At 42.2% G+C, this 26,274-nt stretch overlaps 1 protein-coding gene across 2 annotated transcripts; it reads right to left on the bottom strand.

Moving 5' to 3' along the window:
- Positions 1–3,565: 3,565 nt before the first annotated feature.
- Positions 3,566–26,274, bottom strand: TMEM192 (transmembrane protein 192). 2 transcript variants are annotated; one of them, XM_032465526.1, is made up of 6 exons: positions 26,078–26,274; positions 20,005–20,151; positions 14,055–14,319; positions 11,672–11,806; positions 6,364–6,466; positions 3,566–6,071 (listed from the first exon to the last, which is right to left on the bottom strand). In XM_032465526.1, the coding sequence occupies exons 1-6, from the start codon at positions 26,084–26,086 to the stop codon at positions 5,933–5,935; spliced, it is 798 nt and encodes a 265-aa protein (XP_032321417.1). In that variant the 5' UTR covers positions 26,087–26,274; the 3' UTR covers positions 3,566–5,932. The 2 variants fall into 2 exon arrangements, with proteins under 2 accessions (XP_032321417.1, XP_014419914.2); XM_014564428.2 differs by lacking the exon at positions 26,078–26,274 and adding an exon at positions 25,626–25,872.

The raw sequence follows: 26,274 nt of genomic DNA, 5'->3' as shown, positions 1-26,274 counted from the left end.
GAACTCAGGAAAGGCCTAGGAAAAGCCTAGGAAACTAAAGCCTTTTTATACAAACAAGAACTGAGGGCATGGAGGGGCTTTTGTACTCAGGAGGGCCCTAGAGAGTCCTGCTCCGTTTCACTGGTACGGGGAGGGTACCTTTTACATGGGAGGTTTATCCCCTGATTTCACAGGAACAAAGGAGGGTCAGAGTTTCCTTCTTGTAGTGGTTGTCAGGTAACTTTAGTTCAAAATAATCAATATGCCAAAGTGGCATATTTTGGGGTGACATATTCTGAACCCCTAGAAGGATAAGGGAGACAGAGGGCTGAGTGTGGGGAGAAGGCCTCACTGAGAAAGACATGTGAACAAAAGCCTGAAGGGAAACACTCTTCCTCAGGAAACCCAGGGGATGTTTTGAGATTCTTCTGACTTGTGATTATCACATAGTTGAGGTTTGTTTCCTCAAGAATTCATGAGACTGACAGATAGGAGTTTTGTATTCAAGACTCCGAAAAGCATCTCTGATCAGGTTGCGAGATCACTAAATAACGTTGTCTTCCATGAAAAAGGATAGGGGGAGGACACTAAGTTCATTTTGTTTGCCATTCAGTTTTCTGAATGGCTACAAAACACAAAAGCTAAATTCTTTCCACAAGTGACATTAACATCAGAATACTCCACGTGGTCTAATTTACAGAAGATTCATATCCATCAAACCCAACAGTTGGCTTATCTGTCTACAGCGTTCACTTCCACCTCCCCCTCCAGCACTCCACTCCAGCCAGTAGAATGTAGACTCCACGAGAACAGAAACCTCTTCTGATTGGCCCCTGCATTCCCAACACCTCCAACACCCTCTGGTGCATGTCAGGCATGTCAGTTCTCAATTGAACATCAAGTGTTAAATGAAATGAAATGCTTATGTATGGAGACTGGAGGTTGCTATGGGCATCCCAGGAGCCAGAAATACTGCCAAACATCCTACAATGCACAGGGAAGTTCCCACAACAAAGATCCTCCAACACAAAATGTCAACAGTGCTGAAGTTGGAGAACCCTGCTTTGGAGAAAAAAAAGGGAAAGGAATTAACTTGAATTAAGTAAGACTTTGGCTAGAATCCCTGGAAGAGGGAAAAAGGCCTCCAGCAGAAGCTTGGCTATGCTAACATTCCCTCAAGCCAGTGCCACTCTCACCCGATGTGCAGTGAACTTTCCACCAACACTGTGGGGACAGAATCCAGGCTGTGGTGTTTGCAGAGCACCTAGCAAAAGAACCCGAAGCAAATTAGGAAATATTTCCAACAAATATAAACTGAAGACTATCCTTATATATAAAGGAAGACTAGCTTCCCACTAAAATCTGGGACAAGACAAGGATGCCCACTATCACCACTCCTATTCAACATAGTCCTGGAAGTCCTAGCCACAGCAGTCAGGCAAGAGAAAGAAATAAAAGGGATCCAAATTGGAAAAGAAGAGGTAAAAGTGTCATTATATGCTGATGTCATGTTACTATATATAGAAAACCCTAAAAGGTCCACACAAAAGCTACTAGAGCTGATTGAAGAATTCAGCAAGGTAACAGGTTACAAAATTAACGTTCAAAAATCAGTTGCATTTCTTTACACTAACGATAAATCAACAGAAGAAGAAAGTAAAGAAACAATCCCCTTTAAAATAGCACCCAAAGTAATAAAATATCTGGGAATAAATCTAACCAAGGAGGTGAAAGAATTATACACAGAAAACTATAAACCATTGATGAAGGAAATTAAAGAAGACTTTAAAAAATGGAAAGATATTCCATGCTCTTGGATTGGAAGAATCAATATTGTTAAAATGGTCACACTGCCCAAGGCAATCTACAGATTTAATGCAGTCCCTATCCAATTACCCAGGACATATTTCACAGAACTAGAACAAATCATAATAAAATTTATATGGAACCATCAAAGACCTAGAATTGCCAAAGCATTACTGAAGAGAAAGAAAGAGGCTGGAAGAATAACTCTCCCAGACCTCAGACAATACTATAGAGCTACAGTCATCAAGACAGCATGGTATTGGTACCAAAACACACATATAGACCAATGGAACAGAATAGAGAGCCCAGAAATGAACCCACAAACTTATGGTCAACTCATCTTCGACAAAGGAGGTAAGAATATACAATGGAATAAAGACAGTCTCTTCAGCAAATGGTGTTGGGAAAACTGGACAGCAGCATGTAAAACAATGAAGCTAGAACACTCCCTTACACCATATACAAAAATCAACTCAAAATGGACTAAAGACTTAAACATAAGACAAGATACAATAAACCTCCTAGAGGAAAACATAGGCAAAACATTATCTGACATACATCTCAAAAATTTTCTCCTAGAAGAAATAAAAGCAAGAATAAACAAATGGGACCTAATGAAACTTACAAGCTTCTGCACAGCAAAGGAAACCAGAAGTAAAACAAGAAGAAAACCTACGGAATGGGAGAAAATTTTTGCAAGTGAAACCGACAAAGGCTTGATCTCCAGAATATATAAGCAGCTCATACGACTCAATAAGAAAAAAATAAACAACCCAATCCAAAAATGGGCAGAAGACCAAAACAAGCAATTCTCCAAGGAAGACATACAAATGATCAAAAAGCACATGAAAAAATGCTCAATATCACTAATTATCAGAGAAATGCAAATCAAAACTACAATGAGGTATCACCTCACACCAGTCAGAATGGCCGTCATTCAAAAATCCACAAATGACAAATGCTGGAGAGGCTGTGGAGAAAGGGGAACCCTCCTACACTGCTGGTGGGAATGCAGTTTGGTGCAGCCACTATGGAAAACAGTGTGGAGATTCCTCAAAAGACTAGGAATAGACTTACCATATGACCCAGGAATCCCACTCCTGGGTTTGTATCCAGAAGGAAATCTACTTCAGGATGACACCTGCACCCCAATGTTCATAGCAGCACTATTTACAATAGCCAAAACATGGAAACAGCCTAAATGTCCATCAACAGGTGACTGGATAAAGAAGATGTGGTATATTTATACAATGGAATACCACTCAGCCATAAAAACCGACAACATAATGCCATTTGCAGCAACACGGATGCTCCTGGAGAATGTCATTCTAAGTGAAGTAAGCCAGAAAGAGAAAGAAAAATACCATATGAGATCGCTCATATGTGGAATCTAAAAAACAAAAACAAAAACAAACAAAAACAAAGTGTAAACACAGGACAGAAATAGACTCACAGAGAATACAGACTTGTGGTTACCGGGGGGTGGAGGGTGGGAAGGGATAGCCTGGGATTTCAAAATTGTAGAATAGATAAACAAGATTACACTGTATAGCACAGGGAAATATACACAAAATGTCATGATAACTCACAGAGAAAAAAATGTGACAATGAGTGTGTATATGTCCATGAATGACTGAAAAATTGTGCTGAACACTGGAATTTGACACATTGTAAAATGATTATAAATCAATAAAAAATGTTAAAAAAAAAATAAAGGAAGACTGCCTGTTAAGAAAAAAAAATATCCTAGGCAGAATAATAAGAAAAAGACTTACACAAGAACATCACAAAAGATTTATAAAAAGACCAAAGGGTATGGGGAAAAAAAAAAAGCTCACCTGCATTAGTATTCATTCAATAAGTCATGATCCTATTGTCATTTGAAGTAAACCCCCAAATAAAAAATACAGAAACATATCACGGATAGATACACATACACCCTTGATAAAGTGACTGTACCTGCCCTGTTTCAGGGCCATGTCACTCTGCTGCCCGCTTTCCCATGCTGCACAGCCTGATCCTCCTGAAACTAAAACCCACTGCCACTTCCTTGCCTGGAACCCTTCAGCGAACCCCATCCCAGCACAGACCCCTTGGGCACAGGGAGCGTCAAGGGCCCCCCAGAATCTGCCACCAGCCGCCCCTCCCATGTCCTGCCCACATCGGGCTCAAGCTGCAGACAGTGCTGACATCATCTGTAGCTGCTCATCCTTTTTCTTTACTCATGCATTTGCCTGGAATTCCTAAAGCCCATCCCCCCAGGGAGCTCTCTGACCCGGATCCCTGTGGTACCCTGGGCTAACTGCCATCATTTCATTTACCACCGATCCTGGAAACCTTAGTCCTCTCCTTAGAACGTCAGCTACAAACTAGGTCTGTCTTAGTAACTTTTGTACCCATGGTGCTGGCACAGCACCTGCCTGGTGCATAGAACGCTTAACATGTAAACAGTTCTGCTCATTCTTTTTTGCTAGTTCTCATAATTCCATTTCCTTTTATTGTTTGAAATGTTCATTATTGGGTTTGGAAAGCGCAGTGGTGATTATACAGACGTCACATCAGGCAGAACCTGGGTATTCTAACTTTTAAACCGTACCTTTCTCCGTAAACCAAAATTCATCTCATAAACCTTAGAAACTGACTATAAGATCCAAATTTAATTTAAAAATAAAGGAGAATTCCTCGTCTACTACGGGGTTTTCCTTTTAAGGAAAACAGCTAAAGGCAAAAGTTCTTCCAGAACACAGACAGATTTCCACAGAAGGCAATGGCTTTGAGATATGCTTACTAAAAAGGAAAGAAAGAAGAGAAGGAGGAAAAGTCTGGAAACTTGAATACAATCTGAACTTTAAAAACACAATTTTGGCTTTAGTTTGTGAACACTGTCATTCTGGGGACTCGACGGTGTTGGTTATAGATGACACACAATCACCTTGCCCTCAGCAGAAAACCTGCAGAATGTTTCCCAGTGGCTGTATCTGAAGGAGACAGATGTCTGCCCTTCAAAAGTATGGTATGGCCCAGCGAATACACCCCTTGCCAAATATATGTATAGCTCAAGGATTTTTAAATCAAATATTGATTATTCAGCTAAGTACAAGAAAAAAAAATAGCAGCATACATAATCACAAACATCCCCTCCCTCGCGCTACGCTTTCAGCCTGAAGTCTCTCTGAGGCAGCATGTGAAGGTTCCAATAGGCAAACTGATAAAGTAAAGGGACACACTAGGAAAACTGCAGGAAAAATGTCATCTACTCATAAAAACGCTTCATTTTATCTGGAGAATTAGGTATGTTTAATATCCACGTATAAGATGATATGATACTTTCTCCCCATCATAATTTTTATTAAGTATAATCTAAGATTGAAAAAAGTGTTCTTTTTTTTCTTTCAGACAAACTTGCAGCCACAGACATCTTTCCTGTCACTGAACGTACCGATCTGATGACAGTCAATACTGAAACACATGGCAGCCTCTCCAAGAAGGGCCAAAAAAAAGAGAGAGCCTGCAGTCTTCTCTAAGCAGTTCAGCTGCACTGGCCAGTCTAACACTGGTCCAAGTCATCTTCAGACTTTATTTCTGGAGAATGGAAACCTGTAGGAGCTGCAAAGTAGATGCCTCAGTGAGACCTTGGTCCTACAGTGAAGAAATTCTCTAGAAAAGGTACAAGGGCCGAGGCATCCAACACCACACAAGCATATGAAATGCATGAGGCTCCACGGGAAAAAAACACTAACCATGAGGAACAATGGCTTCTTTGACCAGTTTAAAAGCGGGGAAAACTTCTTTGCTCAAAGCCCAGTTTTAAACAGGTTGTCCTGTCAGACTTATTCCATAAAATGCCAAATTATTACAGGGTTGCAATGAGTTTGCAAGAAGGGTTAGTCAAGGAGAACTTTAAACTATACCTATGCCTCAGATAAACCAGGCAGTTAAATAATTCCAAAATGTGCAAAACAGACATTCCCCTTGAGTTACCGCGGCTCTCCAAAGTGCCTTTCACATGACCCTCGAGTCCTACTTATTACAGCCACACAGGTGAGAACCCAATTTAGGTTTCCAACAAAAGCTGTAAAACGTCACTTGGCAAAGCTGCAGTTCCCTAAGACGGCTTGTCAGGGGGTGGGTCCGTCTGAAACCGCTGTCAAAGCCCACGTGGCTGAGAGCCAGGGTCGGAGGACGTGAAAGCCAAGAGCCGCTGGCTGAGCAGTGCGTTGTGGCGCTTCAGGTACACGATGATGTCCCCCTGCTTCTCCACGATCTCCTCCAGGCTCGAGAGAGTCCTGCAAAGAGCCCAGATGGAGTGGGTTACACATACCATCTCTCTGCAAACAGTCCCCCCCTAGTGTTCAGTACAGCACCCGGCATTTGTTACCCTTCCGTACATGGTAAAAGCTGAAGCAGTAGCCCCCAGTGAGACTCTTCCATTAGACTTGGTCACATACAGTTCTAAACATATTCCAATACACACCGAGCCCTCAACGCCAAGCATTAGGATGGTCTCGGGTTTCCAGAAGGAAAAAAAAACCAAAAAACTTTAAATTCGCTTTCTCTAGTCTTTTACTCTGCACTTACCTGAATCCTGTCTCCGAGGTAATATTGCTGGGGTAAACATAGATTTTTTCTTCTTCAAGTACATCAGGCTGTGGCTTGGCTTTATTAAATTTCCGAATTTTCGCTAAAATAATAAAGATATTATTGTCAGAATACCTAATCATGAAAAATGTTCTTTTTCCATTTATTCAAAGTACATTAGTAACTGGCTATTTTTTTCAAATAACATGCCCAAAAATTGCTTCATAAAGTGAATTAAAAAGTAGGGAAAACCTGCTTAAAGGGATTGGAAATGTCGATGCAGAGAGGCAGGAAAAGAGGCAGGAAGGAGCCACCAGAGTCTGTTGCTGGGAGATGGAGACACGGGGAGGAGCTGGTGAACTGGGCAAACTGGGAACCACGGATGAACATGAGGCCCTAACTCAATGACTGTCCTTGCAGACAGGACCTTTAGAGAAGTAATCAAAGTTAAACAGAGCAATTGGCAGGAGTGGGTGGGGAGGCCGATCCGATAGATGAAGAGACACCAGGAATGAACCTGCACAGAGCAAAGGCCACGTGAGGACACAGCAAGAACACGGCGCCCACTTGCCAAGCCAGAGGCCTCGGGAGAAAGCAGCCCTGAGGCCCCTTGATCTCAGGCTCCAGCTTCCAGAACGGAGGGAAAATCAGTGTTGTAGACACCCAGGCTGGGTATTTGCCATGCGGCCCCAGCAGGCCAAGGCAAATAGGTAGACGCCAGCTGCAAAGAGGTAAATATGCAGAAACCACGAAGGCTGCAATTTCCCACCTCGCAGATCTGACGACAGTCAGAGCCGGATGACCTGCATGTCCGAGTAACAGCCACTGCCTGGGCTCTCCCCGACCTGCACCACAAGCCCGGGACACAGCCAGCAGAGATGACAAACAAAGGCTGAGCCAGGTCCCAGTGAAGGCAGTGACTGCCCCCCTCCCCTAGGCAGGATTGAGAATTCCAGGTCTGTGCAGCTCCAAGTGGGTCGAGTATTCGGCATGCGGGTGGGGGTGGGGGGCAGGTTAGACGCCCTCCCCGCATTATTTTTCAAAACTCCACATATGATTCTTTCCTTTCTTGTAACCACCTTTGAGATATAACTCAGGTATGATACAATTGCCATGGCATTCATTTAAAGAGTACATTTCAATGATACCTTCTAAGAGTTGTGCGCCCATCCCCACAATCAACTGTAAATCATTTCGTCCCCCCAGAAAGAAGCCCGGTACCCGGGAGCAGTCATTCTCCACGTACCCCGCCCCCAGGACCAGGCAAGCACTAATCTACCCTCTTTATAGATGTGCGTGTTCTAGGTATTTTATACACATGGGATCATACAATATTCATGACTGGCTTTTTAAATCTGAGCACAGTGTTTTCAAGGTTCATCCACATTGCACGTGTCAGTACATCTGTCCTTCTATTCCTCCCTTTTCTCGGCTGAATCCTACCCACTGCATGGACAGGACAGGTCTGGTCATCAAGTTTATCCTTGCACCACTCAGGTTGTCTCCACTTCTGGCTCCTATAGGTGGCGCCGTTTGGAACCTTTGTGCGGATGTAGACAGACATGTACCCAGAAGTGCGGCTGCTGAGCCACATGTTCAGCCTGTCGTGGAACTGCCAGGCCCCACAGATGACTCTGAAGTGACTCAGCTGAGGAGGAGGCTGAGGAAGCTCAAGCACAGGTTGAAGAGAAATGTGAGGTTTAGAGATACACAGGGGTTTCATCAGAAAGGACTAGGAGGAAGGAGGCCGTAAGATGCGGGAAGATCGAAGTGAGGGGATGTAACGAGAAGCCCTTGACTTTTAGGTGGTGGCCAAGAGAGCTGGAAATGAGAAGCCCCTCAGCGGGCATGTCCCGGGCTCCAGGCTCCCATGCGATGGGAGACGGGGACTGGGCTGCGGGCGCCACCACGCGGGCGGAGGGAGCTCAGCAAGAGAGAAGATGGGGCCACGAGCTGGGGCGCAGAGGCAGTGAGTGGGAAGCCAGGGAACCAGGGTCCCAGGGCTTCAGTCCAGTAAATTTATAATTATTATAATAACTAAAATCTACTACTCATCCATAAAAAATAATAAAATAATGCCATTTGCAGCAACATGGATGGACCTGGAGAATGTGAAAGTGAAGCCGGAAAGAGAAAGAAAAATACCACATGGTATCACTTATATGTGGAATCTAAAAAAAAAAAAAAAAGAAAGAAAGAAAAGACAAACAAACTTATTTACAAAACAGAAACAGACTCACAGACATAGAAAACAAACTTATGGTTGGGGGGGGTAGAGGGTGGGAAGGGATAAATTGGGAGTTCCAGATTTGCAGATGCTAACTACTACATATAAAACAGATAAACAACAATTGTATACTGTATAGCACAGGGAAAAACTTTCAATACTTTGTAGTAACTTATAGTTACAAAGAATATGAAAATGAATATATGTGTGTTCCTATATGACTGAAGTATTGTGCTGTAACCAGAAACTGACACATTGTAAACTGACTATATGTCAATAAAATAAAAACTAAAACCTTCCCTATGTAAATCATCTTCTGTTTATTTTATAAACCTGAATTACCAATTATCAGGTTTTCTGAAAGTAGGAAGCATGTCAATATGAGATTTAAAGAGGTTTTTTTTTTTTTCATGTTCCCACCTATTTGTCTGGGTAATTTTTGGCTCCAGAAGAACATATGCAGCCATATTCACAAGTTCTACTATTTTCAATGTTTACCTTTATAAAAAGACAATGTTTAATGCTGTACTTTATTCAGATAAAACATTTTTAATTATTATGAATAAGGGTGAAATATGCTTCTAATAAGCCTTTGACTACAGACCAAAGCAATTCATTTTAATAAGGAAGACAATGGATTAAAACAGTTTGGGTGTCATGGAGCTAATAATATATTTGTGCCCAAATGTAAAAATTAGTTCCCCTCAGGAATCCTGGAACATCTGCTTCCTCTATTTCCTTTTAAATGGTCTCAGGTTTCTGTTCTTTTGTTTTTAACATTACTATCTTATTTGTGGTACAATTAATTTAATTTTATTTTGGGGGGAGGTAATTAGGTTTGTATTTATTTATTTTTACTAATGGAGTTACTGGGGATTGAACACAGGTCCTCAAGCATAAGCACGTGCTCTATCCCTGAGCTATACCCTCCCCCCTGTATAATTAATTTTAAATGTTACAGTAAATCCTCTAAATAAAAGAGTAAATTCTAGAGAGAAAAATCTTAGACTACATATTAACTGTATTAATTTCCCCTTATTTACATGAAGACATTCACATGATCTTTGGAATAAAGTCGTCACCTCCTTCTGTGTCATAGAGCACATATACATATTGAAGAAAATTCTTTTTAAAAAGTACCCACCTGATACTTTACAGAGGGCTTTCATTCCTTGCAGTAAATAAATTTCTAGAGATACTATAAAATAACATGCTAGATAAACCCCACACTCAGCTCTAAACTGGAACCCCCATTTACAACTCTTGACAGATATGTCACAGGCTGGAGCTGACCTCAGTCAACAAGATAACTTGGTGTTCATTCTGAAACATGGCTCACGTTACTGAAGTATTGAGCTGTTTCCTATACACTAAGAAATTAACCTTACTTTAAAACTAAAGTGCACTGTGGGTGAGAATGTAAATTGGTACAGCCACCATGGAAAACAGTATGGAGGTTCCTCAAAAAATTAAAAATACAACTACCACGTAATCCAGCAATTCTACTTCTGGATATTCATCTGAAGAAAATATAAACACTTAATTGGAAAAGATATCTGCACTTCCATGTTCATTGTAGTTATTATTTACAATAACCAAGATATGGAGACAACCTAAGTGTTCACAGATAAACTAATGGATAAAGATGATGTTGTGTGTGTCTATGCGTGATCGTGCAGTGGAATATTATTCAACCATAAAAAAGAATGAAATCTTGCCATTTGTGACAACATGGATGGACCTTGAGAGCATTATGCTAAGTAAAATAAGTCAGAGGAAGACAAAGACTGTATGATCTCACTTAGATGCGGCATCTAAAAACAAACAAACAAACCAAGCTCATAGACCATCTCACTTATGTGTGGACTTTAAAAACAAAAAAAGCTAAAGTTCATCCATACGGAGAACAGACTGGTGGTTACTGGAGGTAGGGGGGTGGGACTGGGCAACATAGGTGAAGAGAGTCAAAAGGTACAAACTTCTTTTTATAACATAAGTTAGTCCCATGGATGTGATGTTCAGCATGGTGGCTATGGTTAATAAAACTATATTGTATATTTGAAAGTTGTAAAGAGAGTACATCTTAAAAAGCTCTCATCACAAGAAAAATAATTCTGTGATTATGGTGACAACGTTAACTAGACTTTTTGCGATGGTCATTTCACAATATAAACACATTATCAAATCATGCTGTACACCTGAAACATAATGTTGCATGTCAATTATACCTCAATAAAAAAAAAGGCGTGACATTACTGATTTAAAAACTAGTCACTCCATTCATATTCTAAATACTTTAGGCCTCAAAAGAAGCACAAAAAAATTAGTAAAATGAAACACAATTTTGGCACATGTCACTTTCCCTTCATAAGGGAAATGATCTTTCAAAATGGACAGATAAAGTACTTTATTGTCACAAAGCAACTATTGCTCAATGCCACCAAATCAGGTGCTATTAAAGATTTTAGTGCATGTCAATATTGCAGCAGGAATGAAATCTTGATTTCTTCTGGGCCTGGATTTTTTTCTTTTAAAGTATCCTTCTGTTTATTTTTCATGTTAACATATTTGAAGCTTACTTAATTTTACCACTGAGAGTTTGGAGAGAGGCACAAACACCAATCTTCAGACAGCTCTAAATTTAGAAAGAAGGAGCTTCTTAAATGGTTTATCCAAAGCAAGTTTGGGCTAAATGCAGTTTGCATGTATTATTTTTTTGTTTTACATTTTGTTATTTTTAAATTTTAAAGCCAGACTTATGTCTCAGTTGCCTTTTGAGGATGCAAAAGTTTGTGAATCTTTTTTTTTCATTTTCTTTTTTTATGAAAAGCTTTTGTCATTCTCATTGACAAAAATTTGTCGATGACACAGATTTGGAACTGTGACTCGATGGTAAGTTCCTGGTGGTTTGAAATTAGGGAAGTCTGGATGTGCTCAGCAAGGAGAGAGATGAGTGCTCAGTAGGGTCTGGGTCAGGTAGTAAGTTCTTCCAGCCAGAAAGGTGATGGTGGGGCTTCAAGTGGGGCTGCGACCAGCAGTAAAGGCCTTTCTGGATCAGAACAGGCTCCGTGCGATTCTCACCTGTGTACACGAGCAGACACACCAGGGAACAGAGCAGCTCCAGGGCCAGGATAGCCAGCATGAGGTCCAGGTAGAGCGTGCCCAGCTCGGGGAAGGAGTGCTGCAGGCAGAGGACGAGGAGGAGCGCCGTGTTGCCTGCGGGAGGAAAGCCAGTCGGTGCGGGTGCGGGTGCTGGTGCGGGTGTGGGTGTCAGTGTCCCCGGAGCCCGCGCCACAAGCACCCACCCCGTCACACCCGCGATGAAGGGAGGGAGGCGATGGAAACCGGCATGGCCAAGAACAAATGATGCCCCCTAACACAAACACATAAGAATCTGGACTTTCTTAAAAACCAAGGAGTGACCTTCAAGAAGGACCCAGTGGTCACTTCTGGTCAGGCAGCGCATCAGGGATCCAGGAAAACACCCTGGATGCGCTGCTGGCCTTGGACAGATGCCCTGACACCTTCACTCCTCCAATCCTTGCCTGAAAAGGAGAGTACAAGTACCTTCCTCACAGGACTGCTGTGAGGAGTAAGAGTTAATATGTGAAAAATACTTAGAGTGGTGCCTGGCCTGGAAGTACCCAATAAATACGAGCCATTTCCCCCCTGCGCAGCATATCTGTTATTTTTGAAGACCATTTTAACCTCATTCTGCACTTTTACTCTAAAGACTGTCAAAGAAAAGGTCTTTGATCTTCTGGGTCCTTGTATGAGTGACGTAAAAGTGATGCCATCTGTGGTTAAACTAAGAGTCCAATTGTTTGGAAAGACTGTGATTAAGGGTCACATGTGTAGCAAGAATTTGAAAGTCAGAGGACAGGAAAAGATCAGACAATCTCTCGTTGGGCCTCAGAAATACTACTTCCAGACCATCACAGGAGAAACTGAACATTATTTTGGTCAGTGTACAAATAGGTTTCCTATTTTCACTTTGTTGGGGGAGGAAAGGTTATAGTAACACCTTCTGGCCAAAAACAAGTACTGCATGTGAGCGGTGGCATGTCAGAAACCGCCCCTCTTCCTCTGGGAGGTGAAGGCCGCCCCCTGGGAGATGCGTCCATCCCTCTACAAGGCTTCTTCCTCTGCTGCTGGTCGGCCCTCCCGCTCCCACTGAGAAGCTCACTAAGTGGATGAACTCACGGTCTGCCCTTTAAGAAAATGCACTACCAGAACACAGGAAAAAACATTAAATTATGTAGCTCTGTTTTAATGGAGAAAAATTAATTTCTAATTTGGTTTTGGAATGTTCAACTGTTTATTCTAGACTCAAATTGACAAAGAGAGTTTTTTTTAAAAGGTGAAAACGTTGACTATAAGGCAAAAATATCTGAAGAAGTTCAGTTTAATTCCATGAAGCCTTTACAATGTCTGCAGCAATAAAGAAAAGCGGGCACATGAGCATTCTGAGTTCTGGACAAACTTTCTGACCTTGCCTTCAGAAACTGTTTTTCAGGTTTTCCATTTTATAACATCTTATAATAGTTGCTCTCTTATTGCAAGAAAAACACTGAGTTTCATTTAAATTCCCTCTTACCCTACAAGTATACATAGCAATAGTTTTCTATCTCCTTGAGATGGAAAAGCCTGCTGGTACCAAGGGAGGGGAAAGCCCACATTTCACACAGGGATATGTGCACACCATGCTCACAATGAACACGAGCAGGAAACGCCAGCCCAAGATACGCCTCTTTGGCATTAGGATTATTTTAAGCTGATTGGTTTTAAGAAACATCAGACACAGATGAATCTCTGAAAACTGAAAAGGAGTCACCTTTTGTGAGAGAGATTTACACTTATAAAGGAACTCTCCACTTATAAGGGTGTCTCCCTCTCTATACCAGGAAGAGGAGGGTGACTCTAAATCTCTAGACACTCTCATCAATGGAGAAGGCAAGGACTTAAATCTGCATAACACCCTTACTCTTGTTTACTGTGCTTTTCCTGAAAACTTCCCATAATTGCCCCTTCCCAACATCCTCCTTCTGTCTTTAGCTGAAAATGATATTTAAGGTAATGGCTTAGGCCATTTCAGGGAGTTACTCGGTTTTCCTGGGTCTCTTCTCTGTATAAAAGTATTCATGTTATTAAACATCTGCTGTTTTTCTCCTGTTAATCTGTCTTTTATTACAGTGGAATCTCAGCCAAGAACCTAGAAGGGTAGAGGGAATGCTATTTTTCCTCCCCTACAATAACCAACACAGATTTCAAAGGAAAATATCAGAAAAGCTTCGAGACATTAAGGTGATCCAAATTTTAGAGGCCACCTCACTCGCACAAAAATGAGAGAAGATATCTGATTATAAAATCAAACTTAACATTTTCTTTCTGCTGCTATTCTTGCTACTCAAGCAAGCCACAGGATAGCCAAGAGAGACTGGGAACGGGGAGGTGGGGAGCTTACCAGTTGAGTGTATCATCAGCGCAAGGCTTTTAAGATGCCTCGTCGACCGGTAGATCTTGTTATAGCCTCTGTTTCTTACTTTGCTGTGGTGATACTGGATGTATCGTTCAAGAAGGAAATGCAGAATCCACAAAATAACTTTTCCCAGGATTATGACCGTCTGAACTTTCAGTGGGTTGGTATAGTTTCCTGGGCACTTGTCCTCATTTGGATTGGGGTAAGAACAAAGCACGCCTGTTAAAAACGCTAAAACAACAAACACAACCTGGTGGAAAGGAAAGCAGTAGAATTAATATTCAATATTTGGATTTAAGAAACAGTAATCACCATCCCAGCACATATTCTAACACCTATGACTTTCACTGTCTTATTTTTATGAGTTCAAAAAAAAATTTTTTTTTGCCATTTTTACCAACTTTTAAAAAAGAAAATCTGGGGGAAAATTTTGCAGGAAATCCTGGAAACAGATAAAATCACAAATAAGAAATAAAAATCACCCCAAATCTCATCTAACAGAAATGAGTCTTAATGTTAAACACAGTTTCCTGCCCACTTTTCTGTTATTAAAAAGAGTAAAAACAGTAAATTTTGCGCCTCAAATGTAACTAAGTAAAATCCTGAATTAAAAAAGTTTTTTTCTAGTTTCATTTTCAAGAGAAGAAGAATAACTATCCAATTAGATTGACAAAAATTTAGAAGACTGGTGCCAAAATCTGTACGGGCATTCTCGTATGTTGCTGACCGGTTTGGGAACTGCTCTTTCAGTTTCAAGATAACTTGGAAATGATCTTGACCTAGAAATCCCCAAAGGACCCTAGCCCTCAGAAGTAAAAGTACCAGTACCTAGGATATATAGATATAAATACTCACTGCAGTATTCTCTATATTTGCAAAAATGGAAAACTGCCCAAGTATATGCGTGCACAGCCACTCATATAACAGAATATTATTCACCTATAAAAGAATTAACTACAGCTCTATGTATTAGTTTGGATGGGTGTCTATGACATGTTAAAATTAAAAGTTCTAAGTTGTTAAGTAGTAGTTCACCATGTTCTTGGATTGGAAGAATTAATATTGTTAAAATGGCCATACTACCCAAAGCAATCTACAGATTTAATGCCATCCCTATTAAACTACCCAGGACATTTTTCACAGAACCAGAACAAGTAATCCTAAAATTTATATGGAATCACAAAAACCCAGAAATGCCAAAGCAATACTGAAGAAAAAGAACAAAACTGGAGGAATAACCTTCCCAGACTTCACACAAAATTACAAAGCTACAGTAATCAAAACAGCATGGTATTAGCACAAAAACAGACATACATTTGGATCAAAGGTACAGAATAGAGAGCCCCAAAATAAACCTACACACTTACGGTCAATTAATCTTTGACAAAGGAGGCAAGAATATACAATGGAGAAAAGACATTCTCTTCAGCAAGTGGTGTTGGGAAAGTTGGATAGTCACATGTAAATCAATGAAGTCAGAACACTCTCTCACTCCATACACAAAAATAAACTCAAAATGGCTTGAAGACTTAAACATGAGACAAGACACCACAAAACTCCTAGAAAAGAACATAGGCAAAACATTCTCTGACGTAATTGTAGCAACCTTTTCCTAGATCAGTCTACCAAGGCAATGGAAATAAAAGTAAAAATAAACAAATGGGACCTATTTAAATTTATAAACTTTTGCACAGCAAAGCAAACCATAAACAAACAAAAAGACAACCTACGGACTGGGAGAAGATATCTGCAAATGATGCAACTGTCAAGGGCTTAACTTCCAGAATATATAAACGTTTCATACAACTTAATAACAAAAAACAAACAATCCAATCAAAAAATAGGCAGAAGACCTGAAAAGACATTTTTCCAAAGAAGACATATAGATGGCCATCAAGCACATGAAAACATGCTCTACATCACTAATTATCAGAGAAAAGCAAATCAAAACTACAATGAGCTATCAACTCAACCAGTCAGAATGGCCATCATTCAAAAGTCCATGAATGATAAATGCTGGAGAAGGTGTGGAGACAAGGGAACCCTCCTACACTGCTGGTGGGAATGTAGTTTGGTGCAGCCATTATGGAAAACAGTATGGAGATTCTTTAAAAAACTGAAAATAGACGTACACTATGATCCAGCAATCCCACACCTGGGCATATATCTGAGAAAACTCTAACTTGAAAAGATACATGCACCCTAATGTTCATAGCAGCACTATTTGCAATAGTCAGGACACAGAAGCAACCTAAATGTCCATCAATAGATGATTAGATAAAGAAGATGTGGTATATATACATAAGGGATTATTCAGCCATAAAAAATAATGCCACTTGCAGCAATACGGGTGGACCTATCATACTAAGTGAAGTCACACAGAGAAAGACAAATATATACCACTTATATGCAGAATCTAAAAAAAAATGACACCAATGAACTTATTTACAAAACAGAAATAGACTTGCAGACATAGAAAGCAAACTTATGGTTACCAAAGGGGAAAAGAGGGGAGGGATAAATTAGGAATTTGAGATCTGCAGATACAAAGTACTATATATAAAATAGATAAACAACAAGGTCCTACTGTACAGCCCAGGGAACTATATTTAATAGCTTATAATAACATAATGAAACAGAATATATATATCTATATATCTATAATTGATCCACTATGCTGTATACCAGAAACCAATACAACATTGTAAATCAACTATACTTCAATTAAAAAAAAAAAAAAAGCGCAAGTTCAAACTGTGGTCTCCAGATCAGTTAGAAATGCAAATGCTCGGGCCCCACCCCAGACACACAGAATCAAAATCTCTGGGGGGTGCAAGCAGCAATCTGTAGTTTAATAAGCCTGCCAGGGAGTCTGATGAATGTTCAAGTCTGAGAAACACTGCTGTCGAGTAATAAATACCATATTATCCAATTTGTGGGGGAAGTGGGGGACATCCTTTTATGATATGTTAATCTTTTTGTACATACATGTATGAACTTAACAAATGACACGGAAAGAGATACAACAAACTGACCCGATTTATGAACTCAGGGAGAAGGGCTGAAGCAAAGAGAAGGGAAGATTATATCTTTGCGTACTTTGGTAATATTTCACTTGTTACAATAAGTATTATTCTGTACTTTAAAAAAAATCAAATAAAGAAAAATTTAAATGCTGTCATTAGCATCCGCCATCAAGCACCAATCTTATTATGTAATAAATCTTTTAAAAATACATGTGATTTTTCAAGAGCAGTAATATTTGCTATGGCAACTCAGGATGCTGATCATCATAAAGTAAAAAGTGGAAAAGTCAATATATTCCCCCTACTGTAATATGCTGTACATTGAACCCAACTGATCCATTTTACGTAGAGTAGCATATAAAGACATTCATTTTTATTGCTCTTTAACACTTAAGACTTTCTTAGTTCCAAAATTAGGACAATCACTCCCATAGTATCAAAGGCAGGCGATCTAAAATACAATGTTTTTTGTTAAAGTGATGTGTGTGTGTCATACACAAAGTATGTTATACAAAGTATACAAAAAGGAAGCAGAAAGGAAGCATTTCAGGTGTACCTGGGGATCAGGAAGGCATGACAGAACCAGGCCACTTACTAGGTCTACACGCAGAAAGCAGGTGCACCTCTCAGTGTACTCGGTTCTGAGTTTAAGTCTCCCTCGGTGCACTTACTGGAGCAGCAGCTGGGGCAGACCCCCAGCCACACCCACCCACCTCATGAACACCCAAGGAGAATTTGCCCTCTTTCGATTTTTCACATTGCAGCGAAGAACAAATGACTACAGCCCGCTAGTGCCCGAGATTGCAATAACTGAAATGGAGGAAACAGTGAACAGACATGGAGCAGAGCCACCAAAAAGCCTGCAAAACCATTCATACATGTGTTTTGCTTTGTTTTTATGATGCTGAATTTATGTATTTATTTATTTGTTTGCTTATTTTTATTGGAATATAACTGACATATAACATTGTGTAACTTTCAAGTGTACACCGGGTTGATCTGAAACATTCATATACTGCTTTAGCCAGCACCTCTACCATGCCACATGATTACCATCTCTTTTTTTGTGGTGAGAACAATTAAGATACCTAGTCTCCTAGCAACTTCGAATTTATAATACTTAAGTGTTGACTATAATCATTATGCTGTGCACTAGATCTCAAGGATTTATTCACCTAGTAGTCACTATATCTGTTTTGGAAAATCCCCAGGGATTTGTAATTTTGTCATATAAAACATGGGGCAACATCATACTTATTTTTCTGTAAACTGATTTCTCTGCTTCACATTATTTCCTAGGTGTATAGATAAATTGATAAACTTCTGTGTCAACATATACAGATTTATCTGTATCTTTTCTGTTTTTATGACTGAAAAAGTAATACATGAATAGGGTTAAACATTTGTTTTTTCAAATAGTCCAAAAAAGTAAACAGTAAAATATATTAGGTGTCCCTTCCACTGAGGCCCTCAGTGAAACTAGTATCCAAAGGGTCTTGTGAACGCGTCTGGAAATATTCCATTACAGAATAAAGGAATACATGTTAAGTTTCTAGTACCAATTCCAACATGTTGGGGAGGCTGGGGGGGGACAATGCTCTGACACCAGCTGGGTGCCCCACAATTCAACTCAATTCTGACACGATCTACCTGGAGACAGCATCAGATCCCAGGGGTTAAAAGCTCAGTCCCGCAAGACTGCCCCCGCGTCTGATGCTAATTCCAAGTCCAAGTTGTTCCAGTGCTTCTTACCAACCAGTTACAAACCAAAGGTTCCCACCAACTCCTCCCTGGGTTCAATTCATTTACTAGAGCAGCTCACAGAACTCAGGAAACTTGTTTACTCACTAGATCACCAGCTTCGTACGAAGAATATTAAAGACTACAAATCAACAGCCTGATGAAGAGTGCGTTGGGCCAGGTCCCAAACACAGGAGCTTCTGTCCTAGTGGAGTTTGGGGCTCGGCAGGGCAGTTCACAACAAGGGTTCTGGCTCCCCACCCCGCACTCTCTGAACCCCTCCTTTTGGGACTTTATGGAGGTCTCACTACATAGGCCCGGTTGATTAAATCACCAATCACTGGTGGTTGATCCAATCTCCAGACCCTGTCCCCTCCTCAGAGGTCAGGGGGTGGGGCTGAAAGTTGCAATCCTCTATTTCTAGTTGGTTCCCCAGGCAACCAGCACCCACCCTTAGGTGCTGTTCAAAGTCACCTCATTAACATGAACCCAGCAGTGGTGGGGAGGGGTTGTTATAAATATCATGACACCCATTTCACCTCTGACTCTGAAAGGATTTCAGGAACTGAGAACCAGAGACCAAAAAATATAACAAAAGATGCTCCCATTGTTCTTATCCCTCAGGAAATTCCAAGCGCTTTGGGAGCTACGAGCCGGGAACCACGGACAAAGACCAAACCAATATGAGAACTATATTTCAGTCATCTGAATTTCCAAATCTATGTCTCATAGTCACAATATCACCCATGCAAACAACAGCCCTCTTGACTCCCTTTTAAAATGCGCACACCACTGCGAACTACATTTTTTTCCATTCAACAATGCAATTGTGAAGGCTAGTCTCAATATATACACAGCCACCCCAGGTTTCTAAGTTTCTCTTTCAACGCTGCATACGCATTCCTTCATGTGGATGGGATGTACAGAGCATCCTCTGGATGGTGGTAGTCTGCAGTTTCCTCACATCACAGACGGCACTGATGTCATAAGCAGTGTCCTCACATGTGCACAGGTGTGTCTACAATAAATTCTTTGAAGTCGAGATTTGAGTAAAACAACATGCACACTTTAAGTGCTGATAGATATAGCCAAACTGCTCTCTGAAGAGCTTACACGTTTTTTTTAAAAACGTCACCTCTGGATGGATCACTTTCTTCCAACCAACTTACATGTATTAGCAAGAGAAGGTTTGCTATGATGACTGTAGGAAGAGGGTGGAATCTGGGTCTAAAATGAGCATGTAACGAGTGATGGGGGAGATGCTGGATGTCCAGGAGGGGGTCATCTTCGATGCTTTGGATGAGATCCAAGGAACCCTGGGTGCAGAAAAAAGGAAGCAAGCTGTAATCACCACTTTTTGGATTATGTCTCCCAGCCAAATCTACTAAACTGTAAAATTTCAAAATCCATTACACAAATAGAGGCAAGAAAACCCACTCCCTACCTAAAGCCAATTTTGAAGAACTACCATGAGCCTCTTGATGGCTACTGCATACAAACTGGTAAAAACAACAATTATTAAAATAGGTCGAGGAAATCTTAATTCATTTGTCTTCAAATACACAAGATTAAAGCAAGTAATTTTCTTCAAGACCTCAAAACTTACATATTGATTTAATTAACATTTTTATATTATTGATAAAATAATTACATATGATGGCAATTCTTAAACGGTATCTTGGCGTTCCACAAAATTTTGGAAAGTTGGTCTTTTTTAAGAGGTCTTAGAACAAACTTTCAGGTATGACGGAAGTGTTGTGGAGTACTAATAGAAACAGACCCCCCTGATAGACTTCAGAGTGTAGATAACAGCTTCTCAATGGAAACAACTAGCTGCAATGTCACTGAAGTAGCCAGAAAGGCTGAGCTGCAACCGAAAAATCTAGTGAGTTGTGTTTAAAGGTACTGTCTTGACAGGAAGAGTGCTTCAGGTCTCTGGTGCACGTGACAATCTCTCAATCTCAGATCCTTACTGAAAACTATTATATACAAGGCACTGTTCCTGAGACAAAGGAAAATAAGACACAGTCAAAAGGAGATGACATTTGCATCAGAGAGGTTAGGGATAAAGGCGTGCATGACTGAATAACACAAGACTACACAGCAGAATACAGTGAATGGAATACTGCGGGGAAGAACATGATAAATTAGCGAGTGATCAGCACAGAGGACACAACCAATTTAGGTTAGCTAACTGCACTACAATGAGAGGGAAGTGAAGACTTGGTGGGAAAAGGGAAGCCTGAGAACAGGATGTGGAGTCAGAGGATAAGGGCTCCTCACTTGGGAAGGGGGACCAGTGGTGTTAAGGATGGGCTGTGGGGCACCAGGATTTAAAGATAACACAGCAATCTGGGGCATGACCAGATCTGGGTGGGCTTCTCGATTTCCACTTGCAGCCATTCAACGCTGCTGCAGTTTTTTTATTCAGTGCCTGGATAGCTTCCTGTTCAGTCTGCTGTGACTGTTCCAGACTGTTCCCTTCCAGACTCCCCTGCCTCTAGCTTTCTCAGTTAGGAGCTGTGCTGCCTCCGTGGCTTGTGCACCCCTCGAGGCTGTCCCTCCAGTTGAGGCAGCTCCCACAGGTAGCCTTCCCTAGCACCCAAGCATCTGGATCTCCCCTACGGCCCCTGCCACCTGCGGCCCATGTCTTCCCAAGCATTTTGCGCTCACCTCCACAATCATACTGTCTTATCTGTCTTCCCCACAAGATCACGTCACAGGATCCACTAACTCCCCACTTCTTCACCTTTGCAATCCTAGCACCCGACAGGGACTCATGATTGGCACTCAGCCAACATGGGATGAATGAACAGATGCTGCAGACCTGTCCTTGCCTTCCTCTAACTCAGCTAGGATATCAGCAAAGATCTGGGCTAATCAGAGAGATTATCAAGCACCGTGGGGAGAAACCACTCTGACCAGAGGCAGTAAGTGCTGTGCTTAACGGTGGGCTCCCCCGATGAGCGGCATGGGTTCAAACATAAGTGCTTCGAGCTGTGGGCAAGCCTCCCACCTCTCCGCCTCAGCGCCCCCACCTGTACAAAGGAGGGAGCAGCACCTGCTTCCCAGCTTTGCTGGGAAGACAAAGGCATCAGTGAACATAAAAGTGCTTGGCACACTGCCTGGCACGGAGCAAAGGTCACTAAGTATCAGCCCTGGCGTCCACTAACTCTTGCTTTCCTTTGCTCCCCAAGCAGACTTCATTACCATTCTAACTGCTAGATCTGCTCTTTTCTTTCTGTTCTCACCACCTCAGTCCAGGCCCTCGTGGCAGGTCTCGTGGCCTTTACTAGGACCCTCCCATCTCCAGACCTTCGTGACCTTTCTCACTGGAGCCAGAGTTCTTCCAAAATGAACACTCAAGTTTCTCTCCCCCTATACCTTGGCTTCCTCCCCATTATCCTCAGGACCAAGTCCGAATTCTTAGTCCGGCTGTCTGCCTTACAGTCCCGTCCCAAGCAACTTGTCTGGATCGGCCTCTCACCGCCTCTCTCCACCTGATGCTGACTGTTCAGTTTCAGTCTGTCCAGAAACCCTCCGAATCCCTGGGCCTCTTCACCTGTCAAAGGTTTGTTTCAGTAAAAATGCTGCCTCCTCTGATGCCTCCACACTGTTCCTACTGCCTTTGTCCCCTGGCGTTGTAGTTTTCATTTCTACAAGTTTGAGTGGGTCTATTTTATATCTCCTGTGTGTCTTTTTAACCTTTGGATCATATAGGAAAGAGTTGTAATTTTTTAATGTCCTGGTTTGCTATTCCTAGCACATCATTTTTGAATCAGTTTTAATTGACTCATTATGTGTCATATTCCGCTGTCTCTTTGCGTGCCGTGATCATTTTTTTCCCACTTTGTTGAGATATAATTGACATGTCACGCTGTATAAGTTAAAGGTGTACCATGAGTTGATTTGATACACTTATATGTTGCAAAATGACGACCACCAGCATTAGCTGTTACCAGCATTAGCTAATACCTCCATCATATCACGTAATTACAGAAGCCTAGTAATTTTGGATTGGATGCCAGACATTGCAAAATTTACCCCTCTGAGTGCTGGACGTATTTGTATTCCTGTAAATATTCTTGAGCTTTGTTCTGGGATTTAGTTCAGTCATTTGAAACAGTTTGATCTTTCTGGTCTTTCTTTTAAGGTGCTCTGTAGGTGGGGCCATACCATGTTTGGCCTGATGCTAATTATTCCCCACAAGTGAGGCATGACTTTTCTGAACACTCTACCTAGTACCGTGTGATTACGAGGCTTCCTGTCAGGCTGGTAGCACAGGTACTATTCCTGGCCCTGCTCCTTCTAATCCTTCCAGGTGGTTCTCTGCCAGTCCTCAGAGAGTTTCCTTGGAAGAAAGCAGATCAGGACTCAGCTGGACACGTGCGGGGACTCTGCACCTCTCCTGAGCTCTCCTTCTGCACAGCGCTCTGCTCTCTGGGCCCTATGTCCTGTGAAGTCCAGCTGCCTCCATCTCCCCAGATTCAGCTGCACCTCCCTCAACTCTGGGTCTCCTAAAGCCCCGCCTGGTCCCCCTTCCTCAGTCACAGCCCCCAAGCTCTCTCAAGGCAGTGAGCTGGGGCAAGCACAGGGCTCACAACACTTGTTCCCCATCCCTCAGAGACCATGGTCCTTCACTATCTGATGTCCACTATCGCAAAAATTGACAATTCATACATTATATACTGGTTTTGGGTTCTTTGAGGCAGGATCCTTCATGTTGGCCAGGAAAAGAAGTCCCCACTACTCTCTTACACTATTATAACTCACAGTCCTAAGCACGAGGTATCCCAGCGATTGGGATGAGATATGCCTCAGAAGGGCAGGACTCTGCATTATGCCATGTTCTTTGTACCCTTAGTGCCTGATACACAGCAGGTGCTCAATATGTGTGTTGAGTATTCACTCAACTCTTTTGAAAGATGGCCCAACTTCCTGAACAGTTGGGATCTGGAAATTTTTTAAAAAGGTAGTACCTTGACTCTAAGACAATAGTCCACCTTATCTCCCACAAGGTCCCCTTCATGCAACTTCTCCTCCAGCCAAAATGAGCTTTCTGGATTGCTCCACAAATATCCTCTCTTCTCTTTTTCAGAATCCAACTCATCATTCAAGGTCCAATCAAGACTTATGGTCTCTACAAAACTTGTCCTGCCAAGTGTTTTCTTTCTACATTTAAAACTCCTATAAAACGTAATACCTGTAATATTAATTCGGACCATTAGTCATGCTGCCTTGTATTGTTTCCTTTATGAGCAGGCCTTTTGTTTTCCCTGACTGCACTGAAGGGGTTGGGAGCAATACAGTTTCTCCTCTATGTCACTTATTCACTTTTCAAGAAATACAATGTATTTGGTGGCTATATCAAATACACTGTCCTCTGGATCCTAAAGGAAATGTAGGAAAACCATGCAAACAGCACCCTGCACCCTGTCATTCTCTGTAACTCGCCATCTGCAAGTGACAGGTGAAGGGAAGATGACCCTGAGCCAATCTCTTCATTCCCACGATTAATAACTACATCGCTACCTGGAGAAGATAGATGTCTGTTTTTGGCCCACACCATCTCTTCCCTCTTCTTTTATGACAATACTTCTGCCTCCTTTGGGGACCCAATGTCTACCTCTGCATTATGTCTCAAGGGGATCATCCTTTGATGCTCCTCACCTTCCTCGGGCCTAGGGGTGGTCATGGAACCAAAGAGGGCGGGGCCAATCCAACTGTCTCTGGGAGCAGCAAAGGGAGGGAGGCGGTGACTGAGGGAGCCCCATCCCACCACAGACACTGAAAGAATTCCTGTCACTGGATCTGCTGAGCTGCCCTTGTTTGGGTCCTTTCAGAGGCTTAGATGTTCATCTACCCTATATCCTTTGGAATAAATCTCTTTCTTCCTTAAAGTAGCCTGAGTAGGTTTGCCCGCTTGCAAGCAAGGAACCCTAACAAAAAACCTTTGCCTCTTTTAACTCATTTAAGTGTCTGGGCCTAAGACATGGTTTTTTAGCCTTTTACTTCGTGGTAGAAATCATACCCACAAAAATACCAAAAGCAAGCAACTTACTCAGATCTAAAGTGATTTAGTTATGTAGTTGTTGGTGAAACATTACTCTCCAATTGTGTGGTGAAACAAATTTCTAGGATTGTACTCATCCTAAAGCTAAAAGCTACAGATCCAAGAACCCGAGGCAGCTTAGCCCTAACCAAAAATTTTTCCAAGAGTCTCATGTTCCTCTCAGATACTCATTTTCTCCATACATTGTCAGCTCCTGAATCTCACCCTTAAAAATTTAGAAAAAAATCCATTTTTCTTTAAATATGTACAAGTCTTAAATCTACTTTCAGGGCTTACAGTTACTTTCCATTTTCTCAACTGAAAAAATAAAATTCTTTAGTTTTATCATTAGAAATTGGTCACTATTTGCACAAGGATCTAAAGTCTTGTAGGACTGGAACTGTGTTTCATGTGCCTTGCCCGATGCACTTCACTCAGTGCTAAGATTACAGTAATATTTCTATTACTTCATTAACCCAAATTAGTGCTTTAATATAACTGTCAACATTGCATTTCTTCTAGGCAAGAATTTATTTCGTGTCAATGGGCAACCCAGTTAATTCTGAGCACAAACACATGCTTCCTCTAAACAATGTTTTAATGCACTTAAGCAAAGATTTTTCTAACTACCCTTCACTCCCATATACACTATATCCACTGTAACTAGGGCACTGGTTTCTTAGCAATTTGGTTTGGATCCATTAAAGGAAGGAGATTTAAAAATCCCTTCATTCCTACCATGACTCGATTCAAAACATCACGACACTGTTTATATCCAGTGAGGGTTTCCGGGCGATGACAGGGACAGGTCTGCCCAGGAAGCCGCTGCCGCTCCAGTTCATAGCCCTCAGGGCCAAGCCCCGGGTCCACGAAGAGCGGGACGTCCTGCGTCCCAGCGGCCAGACGCCCCACATGCGAACCGCGGGCCGCCCCAGTTCCGGGACCCGACAAACGCCCGCATGGGGCTAGGCGACCGCCCGGCCTCCGCTAGGAAAACAACCCCAGGGCCGGCGCGGCGCGGACCCCGCCGCCTCCCGGGTGCTTCCTCCCACGACCCCGCGCCCCGGCAGCACGGCGCAGGAGGCGCCCCTCGGGCCAAGGCTGTCCCCACCCCCGTCTCCGCCCAGCGCGCCCAGCTCCGGAATTGGGGATCCAGGCCGGCCGCCCGCCATCTGCATCTGCGCACTCACGTCCTCCATACTGCCCGCCGCCGGAGGCTGCAGCCCCGCCGCCCGAGGCCGCAGCCGGGCAGCCCGGCCTCCGCACCTGCGCCTCGCGCCGCCTTCCGGAACCCGCCCCAGGGCCCGCCCCTCCCTGCCGATTAGCCGAGGCGCAGAGGACGGGCCCCGCGGCCCGAGGCCTTCCTGGCCCCGCCGCCTCGCTTCTA

Source organism: Camelus ferus, chromosome 2 (assembly GCF_009834535.1).
Source record: "Camelus ferus isolate YT-003-E chromosome 2, BCGSAC_Cfer_1.0, whole genome shotgun sequence".
Classification (NCBI taxonomy): Eukaryota; Metazoa; Chordata; class Mammalia; order Artiodactyla; family Camelidae; genus Camelus; species Camelus ferus.
The sequence above is the reverse complement of the archived record's forward strand: the minus strand, read 5'-3'. Positions and strand labels throughout refer to the sequence as shown.